Here is a 14,513-nt window from a genome sequence, read left to right on the forward strand (position 1 = left end):
GTAGATGCTGCATCGACTGTCGACTTGAGAAAACACAGCGGACCAACACCAGCATATGACGTCACCCCAAATCACTGACTGTGGAAACTTCACACTGAACTTCAAGCAACTTGGATTCTGTTCCTCTCCACCCTTCCTCTAGACTCTGGGACCTCGATTTCCAAACGAAATGCAACATTTACTTCCATCTTCCCCATGATTGTGGTTGTGTACTGAACCAGACTGAGAGATTAAAGACTCAGGAAACCTTTGCAGGTGTTTTGACTTAATTAGAGCTCTTCGCAGGTCGACATTTCTGTATTATTAAATCTTTATTTGAATATTTTGAGAAATCATTTGTTGATTTCCATGCGCTGTAAGCTGTAATCATCGAGATTAAAACAAAAAAAGCTTGAAATATTTCACTTTATGTGTAATGAATCTACAATATATGAAAGTTGCACTTTTTGAAATAAATTACAGGAAAAAAATTTTTTCCCCCCACAACATTCTAATTTTTGGAGATGCACCTGTGTACTTGTCTAACAAAGCAAGTTAAATCTGAAATGCAACATATTAAATGCATATAAAGTCATGCCTGATAAACAGTTTTCATTTCCAGGTCAGGAATCATAAGACAAAGGTGTAAGAAAACACTTTTCTGTACATTCACACATTACATTACTGTGCAGGCCAAACTGACACCTGCACAATTATTTACTATTAAAAGTCATAAGCACAGTCATAACCACAATTAAAAACAAAACCAAATACAAGGACGGAATTAATAACAATGTATTTTTATTGAGAAACTGAGCTGTCATATTCGTGTGATCTTAAAAAAAACAAAGAGGAAAAAAATTGGGTAAAAGTAAGGTACAGAACAAAGTCCAATGTTCCAAGCAAATGTTGGTCGTTTGGGGAGGGGAGAGCACTACACCGAAGGGTAAAAACCAAAAAGGGTTCACATGATGACTCAAAACCTTCCGGAGCGTTCACGATCCCTTGATCTCCTCCTCTCCCGGTCGCGACGGCCGCGGTCCCGCGAGCGAGAGCGACGTTCACGAGACCGAGAACGAGAGCGGTGCCTAGAGGATACGCATAGACTGAATAAAAACTCAACACGTCAGCTTGTGCCACATTTGTATTTTAAAATAGTTGCCACAATTCTTTCTCTACCTTTTCCTACGGCGTCCATACAGTTCCCTCCTCAGCTCGCGAGAGATCGGCTTTAGGTGCATGAAGTTACAGAAGCCACCTCGAGTGCACTCCCTGTGGAGAGACAACATACTGCAGTGAGACGACATGCAGTGGAAACACGCGTCGCTGAAAAAAGCTACTGCACCCTGACTGGGAGTATATGTATGCATGTGTTTGTGTGTGTGTGTGTGTGTTTTATATATATATATATATATATATATATATATATATATATATATATATATATATATATATATATATATATATATATATATAAAAAGCAATTCAAGTCAAATACAAGTCACATTTTTATGTAGCTGCTTAGACATTCAGTGCCATTCGGCGATTCTTGACATTAGAAGTTCTGCAAAAACAACATCGATAAAACCTATCAGGAATGAAATCACCCGACTGTAGTACCAGAGGTGACAGCAGTCACAAACACTGCATACAATTCATGTCATAAGTACATACACCTTGCATAACATTCAAAATGTTAAGAATTTAAAAAAATAAATAATTGAGATAATAAAAATAGAATTTTGTTTTTTTTTTTATTTAGCTCTGTCCTGAATAAGGTATTTCACATAACACGTTTACATATAGTCCACAAGACAAGATAATAGCTGAATTTATAAAAATTACCCCGTTCAAAAGTTTACATACATTTAATTCTTAATACTGTGCGTTGTTATTTGGATGAGCATCAGTGAATGTTTACACCTTTTGTAATACTGTACGAGTCCCTTGGTTGTCCTCAGTGTGAAAAGATGGATCTCAACATCATATAACCGCTGTTGGAAAGGGGTCAAATATGCAGAAGATGCTGGAAAAGTAAAGAATGTGCAGGACCTAGAGGATTTTTCTGAAGAACAGTGGGCAGTTTAACTGCTCAGGACAAACAAGTGACTCATGAACAACTATCACAAAACATAAAAACAGTCACTGATCATCCAGGTAACGACACACAGTATTAAGAATCAAGTGTATGTAAACGTTTGAGCTGGTTCATTTGTGTAAATTCAGTTATTATTGTGTCTTGTGGACTATATGTAAACATCTTGTGTCAAATAGCTTATTCAGGACAGTATTAAAAATACAAAATGCAATGTTTATGAACCCTCATATTATAATTTTTATTATTAACATTTTGCAGATTCCACTAAACACACTCTTCACAGTAAACTGTATAAGCCGCTAAATTTGGATTGGAGTGCACCTGCTTTCTGTGAGGACGGTATGAAATTATCATAGCTGTGAGAAAAGCGATCATCCCTCCATCTGTACTTTACTGATACTGCTTGCAGTGAGCAGGAACAGAGGTCTCTGTTGCTGTTTCCCTTTTAAACACAACCTTAATGTAATCCTATTTATGAAGCGTCCTTACGTGAACTAATTTCTTAATGAACAACATACTACAGGGGTCCTGTATGAAGTGACTGAGGTTTACTGTTTTCCAGTGTCAACAGTACAGGCAAATTTATTTATTTTTTTTTGAATTGAGAGACTGTAAAACGTGTAGCAGTGTTCTTGCAAGCTTGTTATACTGACCCCATTTCATACTGCCTGCAGCAGGCTTCTCTGAAGTCAGTAACCGGGGAGAGCTCAGCATGGATGGGCTGGCTGTTGAACCAGCGGTTGTTCAGGTCCATCACAGCTTTCTCGGCATCCTCCTCACGCCGGAACTGCTCAAACACATGGGTGAAAATCAGGGATGAACCGAAATTTTTGGCCGAAAAGAGAAAAAAAGGCCGAAAACATGATCCGAAAATCTATGCTGCCACGCCCCTCAGTGCTCGGCGCTCAGATTTCACTCTCGATCTAGCCGACGGTTATCGTTGCGTTACAACATTACTAGAGCCGTGAATTAAAGAGCCGTACTTTGATGCGGAGAAAAAGCAGCGTGCACGGGAAACGATACAGGCAGAGCTGGAGGTGATGAATGCGTCTGCTGAAGGATCAACGCGCAGCACAGAGCAAAATGTGCCACAGAAACGGGTGTGTACAAGTGATGATGAATTGATGACATTTTGAAAAGTCTAATATTAATACAATTATACAAAACTATTTTAAAAAGGGTTTTAAAAATATACATACATTTTTGGTACTCGGCCAAGTGCGTCCCGAATTTTCGGGTTTCGACCCAGAATTTTCCTTTCAGTGCATCACTAGTGAAAATACAGCTTTTAAATACAAACACTGAAGCGGTTTTGAGAATGTAATTAAAACAATAAAGTGTAAATTGTAGGGAAATTGGACTACAGCAGCTCATTGTCAATTATACCACAACACTGTTGAATTCTCAGATCTGAGGTGTTGATGAAGTTTCTATAACAGCAGCTCTGATCATTTGAAAAGTTTATATTAATGCGCTCTTTCTAGTATGCGCAAGTTTTTCACAGGGACATAGTCCAAGCCTAATAATAAATTATAAAAAAAATAAGCTATTTAACAAAGAAAAACACGTTTTAATTTAATTAAGTATGCTTAAGTTTTCTCTAAGGAGACATTTCTATAACTTATGGAAGGCGCCTCAAGTAACAAATCAGTAAAGGAAAATCGTAATGTTTAAAGACAAAAGAAAAGAAAAAGAGAGGCTGGTGAGGGAGTGACTTTATAGCTACTGTAAGGTAAGTGAGAACAGGAACTAACTTGCCTCATGGATGTTTCACAACATTGAACGCAACTATAAGTTAAACGTCTCTGCTGGGAAGAAATTTAAAGACGTGATCATGGGAAAATCGCCGTGGTATAAGCAAAAGAATTAAATGCGCACATATGACCTGCTCGTACCTAACTTTGGCAGCGCGCATACAGTATGTGCGTACTCTGCTGATGACAAAGTTTGTGTCACGCGTACTGTACGCTGTTCCTAGCGAGCGCGTAATAAAGTGACTTACACTTTGGGCTTAAGTTACTTTGCTGCAGCGAGAAAATATGACTGAAATATGCAGCATGTTCTTCTAACAGCTACATCAGTACACGGTTTCCTGGATCTGAGGTGTCTCTTACCTTCACATAAACATTGCCGACGAGGTGATCGCCCAGATTATCACACACGTTCATCTCCTCCACCTCGCCGTACTTCTCCTCCATTTCCGTGAAGACTTCCTAAAAACGAGGTTTGATGTCATTAAAAAGGATGTGGCGCAAAAAAAAAAAAAAGAAGTGCAGTTGTGTGCATGTTTGAGGCTCACCTCGAAAAACTCATCATAATGCTCCTGCATTTCCACATCGCTCACGGCACCTGGGAAAAAGCGCTTTATTAATTTGCATTTAGGATGGAGTTTCAAACTTGAGCGTCTACAAGAAAAAGGTGAGGGACCTCAGACATTTGTAAATCATATTTTGGACTGTAAAGGTTTTGGAGACTATCCTTTCTTATTGTGAACGCCATCAAAAACAGCAGCTGTAGCCTCTATAACTGGGAAAGACATCAGCAACAATGCAAGACTACGACCTGCCCATTTAATAAGCATCTATCTCAGGTTACAGAATCTGAGACTGTAGTAAACCTGTGAAAGTCTTAACTAACTGTAAAGTGAAGGAATACTGGGGACTGGAGTAGCTCAGTGGTTCAGGTTCTGCACTGGTGACCAGAAAGAGCTGGGTTCCAGTCATAGACTGTTCAGTACAACTTAATCCCTCCATACCACCACAAACCCTCACTGACCTTTCAGAGAACGTCTACATATTTAATGCTAAACTGCCTGCACTGCCAAACCTAAAAATGAATCAATTATATGAATCTAAAACATTTCCTATTGTAAAGATGTTATTAAAGCAATAAACACACACATACAAAAAAAACAACCCACCATTCAATCTCTAGACCAGGGCTGCGACTAACCATAATTTTCATAAGCGATTAATCGGCCGATTAGTTGTTGTTTTTTTTTCCCCTCCAATTAATTGGTTTTTTTTATTAAAGCCAAATTTTCAATACCATTTTTTTCATTTATTTAAAATAAAATCCACAAACTGAGTGTCACAAATCTAAACTTCAGACTAAAACGTGACATGAACCCAAAAGCACTGATAATTAAACTAGATTAATAATAAAAGACTCGCTTTGACTGCACTTTACGGTTTCTCTTACTCACTGCCTTTAGGCATAACATTTTAAATACGTTTACTTTGATCGTAGCGTTTTAATCTGACGTTAAAGATCCTACTTGCGCTACACTGTTTATCACCACCTCTACACTGGGAGTGAGAAGCGACGTGGCCTCGTTACAAACAGATCGCTCCCATTATAATAAATGACAGAATTAAACAAAACATTTTAGCCAACTCGCACCAGTTTGTAAATATAAACAAGTTTGTGCTCGTGGATCACTGTCGTGCTTCCATGCTACACAAATTCTGCTTTGTAAAATTTACAGGTTACAATCTTCCACAGTACATTTAATATAAAATGCTACCCTGCCTTAGAGGACTCGGAAGTCGCACACTTTTTGTCCGCTGTCACTTGATTACGCCTTCGTCTGATGGCGACTGAGGTTATAGTGGGTATAAAAGGTAACTTTGACAAACAGTAAACTGAAGAAGGTCATTTTCGTTGACTCTGGGTATCTGCTAAAGCTAGTAGCAGCGTATTACGTGCGTTTGATGTCATGCGCCATCGACTGGGAAACAGTTTATACTTCCGGTTAGTAAAAAAACGCTCTTGTTCGAATTGAGACGATATTACCTTTCTAAACTTCATACATTAGACGGTAGAGAACACAGTGTAAGTGCACAGTGTGTAGTAAGTCATTTGGGACAGCTATTTTTCGAAACAGAAGTAACGCAATGATTAAACGTGCCCCGTGTCATTCACAGACCAACGAGTTGATAATGAGATTCGTTGACAATGATTTCCATAACCGATTATTATCGATTAGTTGTTGCAGCTCTACTCTAAACATCTCCTGATCTCTACATGTTCAAATTGTCTCCTGTTGTATAATGTAATGAGCTGCAGCTGGACCGGTGTGAGAACCTGTAAATATTGCAAAACATACACTAGCATTGCACCTTTTCCCATACACATCAGCAACAACAAAAAAAAGAAAAGGAACTGGAGATATTTAACGGACCGATGAGGCGACTCGTATTATTCACACAGTTGCAGCTGAACATGAGTTTGTCTGAGTAATGCGAGAATAACCGATTGTGCAATAACGGGACTTACAGCGAGAGGCGTCGGCTGTCTGAGCACTGTTTTGAGGGTTACGGTAGATGTTTTGGATCAAGATGGTCTGTAGAAAGAAGGAAAAAAAACAATGTTACGTTAGCGCTACAAGTGATCACTGCAACAATAAAAATGCAAAGCAGTCAGACAATAGAGTTTTAAAACGGTACTCAATTTTTAAAAGCAGCTAAAGATATTTTACAGACTATTTTCTAATGATTTCTTCTGTTCCATTTTTTTTCTTTCAAACTATTTATGACAATTTTTTATTTACTCATTGTCCACCCCCATGTTGGTTCTTAATGATTTAGATATATAATTACTGCTGCTTGTTTAAAAAAATGCTTACGTTATTTTTATGTGGCCTTTTTCCATTTCTTGTGAAATTGGGAAAAACACAATTAATGATTAATATACAGAGCTTGGTTTTGGATATAAAGGATGATTCTACTAGCAGTGTTTCCATGTCATACATACATATGCACAGCTGTCAGTTTAATAGGTACACTCATTTTTACTAATTCTTATTTTTTTCTATTCCTATTGTATGTATATATATATATATATATATATATATATATATATATTTTTAGATACTTTATTTCAATTCTATTTCTATTTAATGTGTATTCTTTCCTATCTGTTTTTTGTGTAATTGAGCTGCTGTAACGAGGGAATTTCCCCAGTGTGGGATCAATAAAGATTATCTTATCTTATTATAAAATCCACTTCATGTACGACACTTAGCTTTGACCTGAAGTGACTTATAAGAGAGCCGAGCAGTCGAGGGCTTGGCGTGTAGCTTAAATGCCTAGCAGATGTAGCCAGGACATTAACTCTGTCCAAATACTATCTGGGTGGTGAATCATTCAGTTGAGGTGGTTGTGTCATCTTAATGGTGCAAGTGTTATCACGTCACTGCAAGACTGCAAAAAGTCCCTCATCCGAAATTGCCAGTCAGTGGTACGTCATAAGACCAGATGCTGATGGTGCACTAGAGCACGATTAACAAATCGTGCATCGTCAAAAACACCCGATATAGCCTATTGCTGATCTACAAGGTCACAAGACAGAAGTATTTATTAAAGCAGACAGTAAGGATACACACCATGGTAAAACCATGTTAGTGTTATTTGGATACTAAGAATGATCCACCTGGCAATTGATTTCTAGTCTTAGTGTGGTCACTGATCTGTGACGGACATAGCGTGTGCGGATTGACAGTCAGTAACTGTATGGTAGGTTTACCTGCAAAAAAGAAGAAGCTTATATTGTATGGGTAATCCAGTTGTGCCTAATAAACTTGCAGTTGGGCGCATGTAGTTTGTTTGGATTTATAGGACGGAGTCACTGGTTAGTCACAAGAGATGAGTAAAGACCCCTAACCCATAAAACACGTGTAACAAGAAGAAAGGCACTGGGTAAGTTTACATTCAAATAAGAAACTAAAAGTAAAGATGTGCCAAAAGCCTGAACTATTAGCTCGGTATAGGATTAAATTGGACCTTATTTCTGATCTAATGTACTTTATACTGTTAGAACCTGTGAAGAGCAAGAGCAAGCATTCACATTATGAGCTTCCTTCATCGGATCTTACCGGTTCGCATTCGTACCACACAACTGACCGATAGCTGTCTTTTGTTTTGGACACTTTACTCGGTTCTGACAGGTTCCTTTCAATTTTGTTCGAATTATGAATCTGATGGTTGTCACTCCTGACCAGGGGGGGTTAGCTGGACTGTTAATCATCTGGGGCTGAGCCCAGATTCTTCTCCATGCATTTTTTTTTTGAGCTCAGATAGTCGCCTAAGTTTTGTTTTATGGAAGCTGAGGTAACGTAGCTGTCAATGTATGACATGATCAGAAAAAGTTGGATTTATCATAAAACTTGACTCAGGTGTTGTCACTGTTTGTAGGACTACCAGACCGCTAAACTATAGAACTTCTCTAATTAGGCTTGTTTGGTGTCACTAGCCAAGGGGAGGCACAGTTAAGGTATCATTGTATGGGTTTAGCTGCTACAGTGCCATGCAAAGCATATTATCTTTCCTTATGCTCTGCTCATATCGTGTTCACATAAACTGGAACTCAGACATTTACACACCTTGTTTTCCTACTCAGCATCAGAGGATGTTAGTGTTTCAGTTTCAACCCTCTTACTGGTTAAAAAAAGGCATTTATCTATTTTCCTCACACTGACTATGAGCATTTGGCAGAATTGAGAGACTGTCAGCAAATAAGACACCAGTGTTTCCACATATTTTCCTGTAAACCTGTCTGATTGGTCTCACCTCCGTTCACCGAAGATTTAAAATTACATCACCATCGTCTTCTTTTACTGACGTTCAGTTACGTAGTGATGAACTGCTCCAAGTGGAGAATTATTCAGGGCTAAAGAAAAAATCTTTGTGACTACAGCCCTGAATTCCCAGGATAGGTTACGCCTGGACACATGACCACATCTCGGATACGCATCCAACACATCCAGGCACCACGTAAACTGGGGCAATTCTGTTATGAAATCTTTTTAATTTCGTGTTCACACAATCCTGAAAAATCTGATTTGTCTCACAATAAGGCAAAAAAAATAAAATGGCATGTGTGTCACTCGTACCACAACCCGGTGATGTCAACGCTGCCTGAGCGAGTTTTCACATATGCTGTGTTTCGTCTATGTGAATTAGATCTGCGTATCCTCCTCTATATGGCTCGTTCAGGCAAGTGAGAATAAAGCAATCGCACTAAACCTGGTCCGAGATGGGCAGAGCGAGACGGTTTTGATTCAGTTCCAGTCTAACCCTAGCACAGTCTGCCTGCAGGAAGAAAATGACTCGACCCAACTGCAGGAAGTGAACTAATCACACTGTGTTTTGGGTTTGGCTCTGGTTTGGATGAATCGGTGGTATTAATTGCTCGAAGACGACGACGTCCATACAGGATAGAAATCTGGACAAACCTGGATCAATTCTCTACTGAAATAAATTTGAAATAAGTGTGACCAGTGCGTTTGCAGTTGTAATCAGGAAACATGATAGATATCTACAGACCCTGGAGAAGGCGGTGGTAAAGATGAACAACAACAGATTTCATTTCACTTCACACTGACAGAAACAACAGTATACCTGGCTGAAAGTTGGTTTATTATGGAGTCTGGAGCAGCGGTCTCCATGTCGACAAGCTCCAATCTTAAAGTAGAAGGAGCAGTTGACCCTGGGTGATGGAGAAACATGAGATGCAAAAACAAAACAAAAACACTTTACCAGATGTTATTTTCCAACATCTAAATCTCACTTCACTCGTTTTTGTTTCATTCAATAAAGGAAGCTTTGTGATACATTATACAAACGGGGGTTAAATTAAATTAACAGTTATACAAACTAAAATAAGTTGCAGTGCATTAACACGTTTTTAGAATAAGACCGCTAGCATATTTGACTCCTAGCAAATTAAAAGCATAACGAGCTAAGAGTGGGCTAACATAGCATAGCATAGCATAGCTAACCGGGTGTGTGTGTGTGTGAGCGAGAGAGAGGTCTAGACTGAATTAAAATACAACAAAAAAAACAGCGTTCTAGTCGACTTTCATCAAATTATCATCTCGTATCGCTTAATAAAAGCCAGAACACCCTGTGAGCGTTAAATTATAATATAGTCCTGGTTAATGAAATGCACGCGCCCCTGCACCGCTTCTCCGCCTGCTCCCTAGCTAGCGCTACATTAGCATCGCTCTCCACACACGAACAATTAAAACATCCGCCTCTCTGCCTACTGCTTCACTGTACACTCACTTCTCATTGGTAATATTACAATTTATTTAACGGGATTCGCTTTTCCAGCAAGCGGCGCGACATTAACCAAGAATTTGGTTCTTTTTTTCACTCACTTGTCTTTCTCTGTACCAAAAATGGACGCTAGGTACTCCGCCATCTTCCCGTCGTCGGGTCACTTGTGTTCTTCGTCATCAAGTTACGCGCCTGTCGTCACACAATAGTGCGTATCTGCGTTGATTCCACGCCTCGCGCGTTATTTTCCCCCCCCCTATCCTTATTCCGACAAAGCCCGCCTCCTGCATTGTATTGGATACATTTTCACAGGCAGCAGTGAACTGACCAATCAGAACGCTGCGTGTGGGTACGAACTTCTAGCGGGATTCAAATGAATACGGGTGGGGAAGTTAATTTCCTTCACTAATCTTATTCGGATAAAGCCCGCCTCCTGTACTTTATTGGCTAAACTTTCATCGGCAGCGCTGAAATGACCAATCAGAGTGCTGCGTGTGAGTACGCCCTTCTAGCGGGATTCGTATGAATACGGGTGGGAAAGTATTATCAAATGAATATATGTAGAAAATTGTAATAAATATGTTGTAAATTTCAGTTAAATCTGCTCGCAACTTTTATATTATGCGCTTTTATATTACTGGAGTTTAAAAGCTGTTAAAACCATTTAATAGGCCTGTACGTATTGCATATTTAGTTCCATGCCGTATAATAAATATTGTTTGGGTTCTTTAGCCTATTTCATGTTTTTTTTTTTTAATAAGAAACGAATAAAAAGCAGATCCCTGTATTTCTTCATAATATGTGTCGGTGGCTCCTAGCCTTATGGCTGCTGTACACATTTTGTGACCATGTTCGTGTTCATGCCTAATTTTACCCTAGTAATGATTACTGAATTAGTAAAGTCAGTCTGCAGAGACAGATGAGTGATTCTAGCACACCTCTCAACACCGAGCGATTTAAAGATTTAGATATTTTTATCCGAATACAATTTTTGGTTTAATTCTATTGTCTGTGGTAGATGTTATGTATTAATCTGACCGCCAAGGGGCGCTCCTCTGGTACAAAAACCACCAGCTTGCGTAAACTTCTGTTTGCGTTAATATCTGTTTGCGTGAAACCGACCACATTATACACATTTTATATCACACTAAGACGAGATACTAGCAATAAATATATTTTCATTTTTACTAACACCCCCCCCAAAAAAAAAAAACATCTTGCAACGGAGATTCAGCGACTAGTCTTTTAATATGTCGGTTATTTTCCCATAATTCCAGCGTACCGGAAACACACAAGTTTACAGCGCTGAGAGAGCGATATATTTACCTTCGGCGGGGAAAAAAAAACAAAACAAAACTTATTGCGCCACGTTCCTCTTATAAACACGTATTTATTTATCTTCAGTTCCTCCCAGTTTACTAAGCAAATAAACACACCGGCATTATGGTAAGAACTGCTTTACTCGTTTTGTTAACCAGAGTAGCCTAGCCTGGAGAAACATGGCCGCATTTCATAAGTCTCCACACTCCCTATAGAGTGAGTGCACTAGTCTGGCTATGATATAACGACTTCCACACTCTATGTAGTGCACTACAGGGTCCAGAAGGAGGCAATTGGGATGCAGCCAGCATATAGGCAAAAATAGCTATAGAATAGGTAGTCTAGTTGTGTGTTTGAGTAAAAACTCAATTTATTTATTTATACTTCTGTAGTAAATGGTGTGAATATGAAATAAGACATGTTTTAATATTAATACAACCCACTTTAATTAAGTGTTATGTTTTGTTCTTACTCCTAAAGGAATAATAAAGTAGTTCTTTGGGTTTACTTATATATAATCCTTGTTGGTCATTTTTCCCCGAACAGGACAGTCGGGAGGACACAGACGTGTGGTACACCCATCCAGTCTACGCCCGTTACTGGCAGCATTACCAGCAGGCTATGAGCTGGTACCAGAGGCACCACTGGGCATACAGCAAGGCCATACAGGCTGCATATGACCCTGCTCTGTACCCTGTGTTTCCCACCTCCTCATGTCGCTACGCTGACTGGCAGGATGAAGAGACGGTGGACAGAATCCCTACACAAACAAGGAGACGGAGGGAGGAAGAGGAAGACAACACGGAGCCTGAAGAAGAGTCTGAGAGCTCGGAGGAAAGTGAGCTTGAATATGACGTCAGCAAAATGGACATCACGGCCGAGCTGCGGCAATACTTCGCTCAGACGGAGCGCCACAAAGAAGAACTGAGTATGTGTGTGCATGAAATAGCAAGAATGTCCTTTTTAAACTTTTTTTTTTAAATAAAGTTTAGCACATTAGGTACTAGAGTAATGAAGCTGTAGATATGCCACACACTGCATCAAGTAACAGTCCCACAAGCTTGCTAATGTTGTTTAGGTTACATCATTACAAGTTAGATCCCAAAGATCACACGTTTGAAAACAAAATTAGCTGTGCGTTCTGGGTGGGAGGGCTGGCGTACTCTCTCTCCCCTGTCATTCACAGTGACATTAACCAGTCGTGGTCGTCTGTAAGCTCAATCCAAGTTGCACTGTTACTCTGCCCTGTGACACAGCATTAGCAGCAATTTGAGAAGATCCGGTTGACTGGCTTCACGTGTCACATGTTTGCCTTCAGCCTCCCAAGTTGGTAGCAGATGTATGATAGAGGAGATCTGGCTGGTGGGTGGGAAACTGTACACTGTGGACACTATATCTCTGTGTTGGTAACAGTTATGTCAATCTGATTCTTTGCCAACCTTTTACTTTGACTTTAAACACTACCATAAATCATACATATTTCTCTATCATTTCTATCATATTCCTATATAATTTGGCAAAATATAACAAATTTGATCGATGTGGTCATAACACCAGCACTTGTTACAGTGTCAGACTTTTTATTTCTCGTTGTTTTACAGAGAGGCAACAGCAGATGGAAGCAGAGCGACAGGAAGCCTACGTACCAGCCGACCAGGACCTGCACCATTCTTGGCGGCGGAGCGCCGAAGCTCCAGCTGAGCGCCCAGGAGAGAGGAGGAGTGCGGAGATGAAGCGGCTCTACGGAAAAGACGCGGCCAAGATCCAGGGCATGGAAACAGCCATGCAGCTCACCTTTGACCGCAACTGTGACCGCAAGCAGCCCAAATACTGGCCTGTAATACCATTAAAGCTCTAATAATGCTCACTAGTTAGAATGCAAACCACTTTTACATAAACACAACATGCTAAGGGGCTCATCAAAATGTTCTGCCTTATTGTGTAAATCCTTTTGTATTTATAATAGTCAGATTTTTGGTCCCATTAAAAAATTAGTCTTTGTTGTTCCTGATCTCTCACTTTGCTAATCCTCCTCTTTTTTTCCCACTGATGGAACAGTTCTGTCCTGCTCATTTTTTTCTTTCTTTTTTAAATTTCACACATTGCTATAGATCACTCTTCTATGTTTTTTTCCTCCTTCCCCCAAGACAATGAATTATGTAGATATTGTATACATCGAGCCACAACTCCTTTTTCCCCCCACAGAGCTGATTCCCACTAACTAGGTCTGAACCACCCTAACATTTCCAGTCCATCCTGTCTGTGCCTCTTCTCCACATTTCCTGTGCTTGGGATGCTCTTTGGTGGTTTATTTGGCATGTTGTTATTGTATGATAAAGCACTTTTTGTATATGTTTGGATGGTGAGTTTTGTAATAAAATTCATTGGATTCTAGTTTGAGTATGACTGTTGATTTGAAAATGGATTGGGTGTGTTTAATAATGGAATGCCAGTCCAAAAAAAACCCAACAAGGATCTTTTAGAAATTTTGGAAGTTCAGTATAATGCTTTATTACAATTGGATGATTAATGGTGCTAACATTAACACGTAATGGTTTTTCATTCAAAATGAAAGCTTTTGCAAAGCTGTAAGTCTGGGAGATAAGTGATTGTTAATTGTGTAGTGAGTAAAAACAGTGTTTAGGCACATAGAAATGTGGAGATTTGCTCCTCAAACTGCAGTATTTAGGAGCCTTGGCTCATCAGTGTGTTTGCCCACTTGGGGAACCTTCGGCATTATGCCAGACGGCCCAAACTTGAATAGAGTTCCCAGCCTGCCCGGATTCTGGTTTCCATGGCTACTTTTTTTCCTGAGCATCCGGCAATTTATATTCCCTTGCACTCCCTGAGCAGTCATTCTTACCCCGTACAATCTCGTGTGTGTTCACAACCCAAATTTACTTGGGGTGGTGTTTGGCTACTAAGAGAGGGGACTTTCGTTTGTCCTGAGTGTTTCAGGCTGTAAAGTGGGTTGCATTTGAGCTCCATCTAGAAACAATGCATTGAATATGATTAGGATTTGATCTCCTTTACCAAGTTCATGAATATACTGTTTC

The 14,513-nt window shown here is 39.6% G+C and overlaps 2 protein-coding genes across 3 annotated transcripts; one reads left to right on the forward strand and one right to left on the reverse strand.

Annotated features, from left to right (window-relative positions):
• Positions 1 to 760: 760 nt before the first annotated feature.
• u2af1 (U2 small nuclear RNA auxiliary factor 1) lies at positions 761 to 10,345 on the reverse strand. Of its 2 annotated transcripts, none has more exons than XM_053615774.1 (8): positions 10,239 to 10,345; positions 9,478 to 9,565; positions 6,356 to 6,422; positions 4,377 to 4,426; positions 4,192 to 4,290; positions 2,731 to 2,864; positions 1,159 to 1,251; positions 761 to 1,085 (listed from the first exon to the last, which is right to left on the reverse strand). In XM_053615774.1, the coding sequence occupies exons 1-8, from the start codon at positions 10,280 to 10,282 to the stop codon at positions 956 to 958; spliced, it is 705 nt and encodes a 234-aa protein (XP_053471749.1). In that variant the 5' UTR covers positions 10,283 to 10,345; the 3' UTR covers positions 761 to 955. The 2 variants fall into 2 exon arrangements, with proteins under 2 accessions (XP_053471749.1, XP_053471750.1); XM_053615775.1 differs by having other exon boundaries at positions 761 to 1,067; positions 10,239 to 10,344.
• Positions 10,346 to 11,426: 1,081 nt separating this feature from the next.
• gemin8 (gem (nuclear organelle) associated protein 8) lies at positions 11,427 to 14,260 on the forward strand. The gene is made up of 3 exons (XM_053615777.1): positions 11,427 to 11,583; positions 12,004 to 12,385; positions 13,059 to 14,260. The coding sequence occupies exons 1-3, from the start codon at positions 11,581 to 11,583 to the stop codon at positions 13,313 to 13,315; spliced, it is 642 nt and encodes a 213-aa protein (XP_053471752.1). The 5' UTR covers positions 11,427 to 11,580; the 3' UTR covers positions 13,316 to 14,260.
• The last annotated feature ends 253 nt before the right edge of the window (positions 14,261 to 14,513 follow it).

Source organism: Ictalurus furcatus, chromosome 26 (assembly GCF_023375685.1).
Source record: "Ictalurus furcatus strain D&B chromosome 26, Billie_1.0, whole genome shotgun sequence".
Taxonomy (NCBI): domain Eukaryota; kingdom Metazoa; phylum Chordata; class Actinopteri; order Siluriformes; family Ictaluridae; genus Ictalurus; species Ictalurus furcatus.

Coding starts and splice junctions, on each gene's coding strand:
- gemin8 (XM_053615777.1), top strand. Junction 12,386..13,058: donor GCGCCACAAAGAAGAACTGA/GTATGTGTGTGC, acceptor GTTGTTTTACAG/AGAGGCAACAGCAGATGGAA.
- u2af1 (XM_053615774.1), bottom strand. CDS start 10,282: ATGGCGGAGTACCTAGCGTCCATTTTTGGTACAGAGAAAGACAA. Junction 4,427..6,355: donor GACAGCCGACGCCTCTCGCT/GTAAGTCCCGTT, acceptor GCTTTTTCCCAG/GTGCCGTGAGCGATGTGGAA. Junction 2,865..4,191: donor TCGGCAATGTTTATGTGAAG/GTAAGAGACACC, acceptor GTGTTTGAGCAG/TTCCGGCGTGAGGAGGATGC.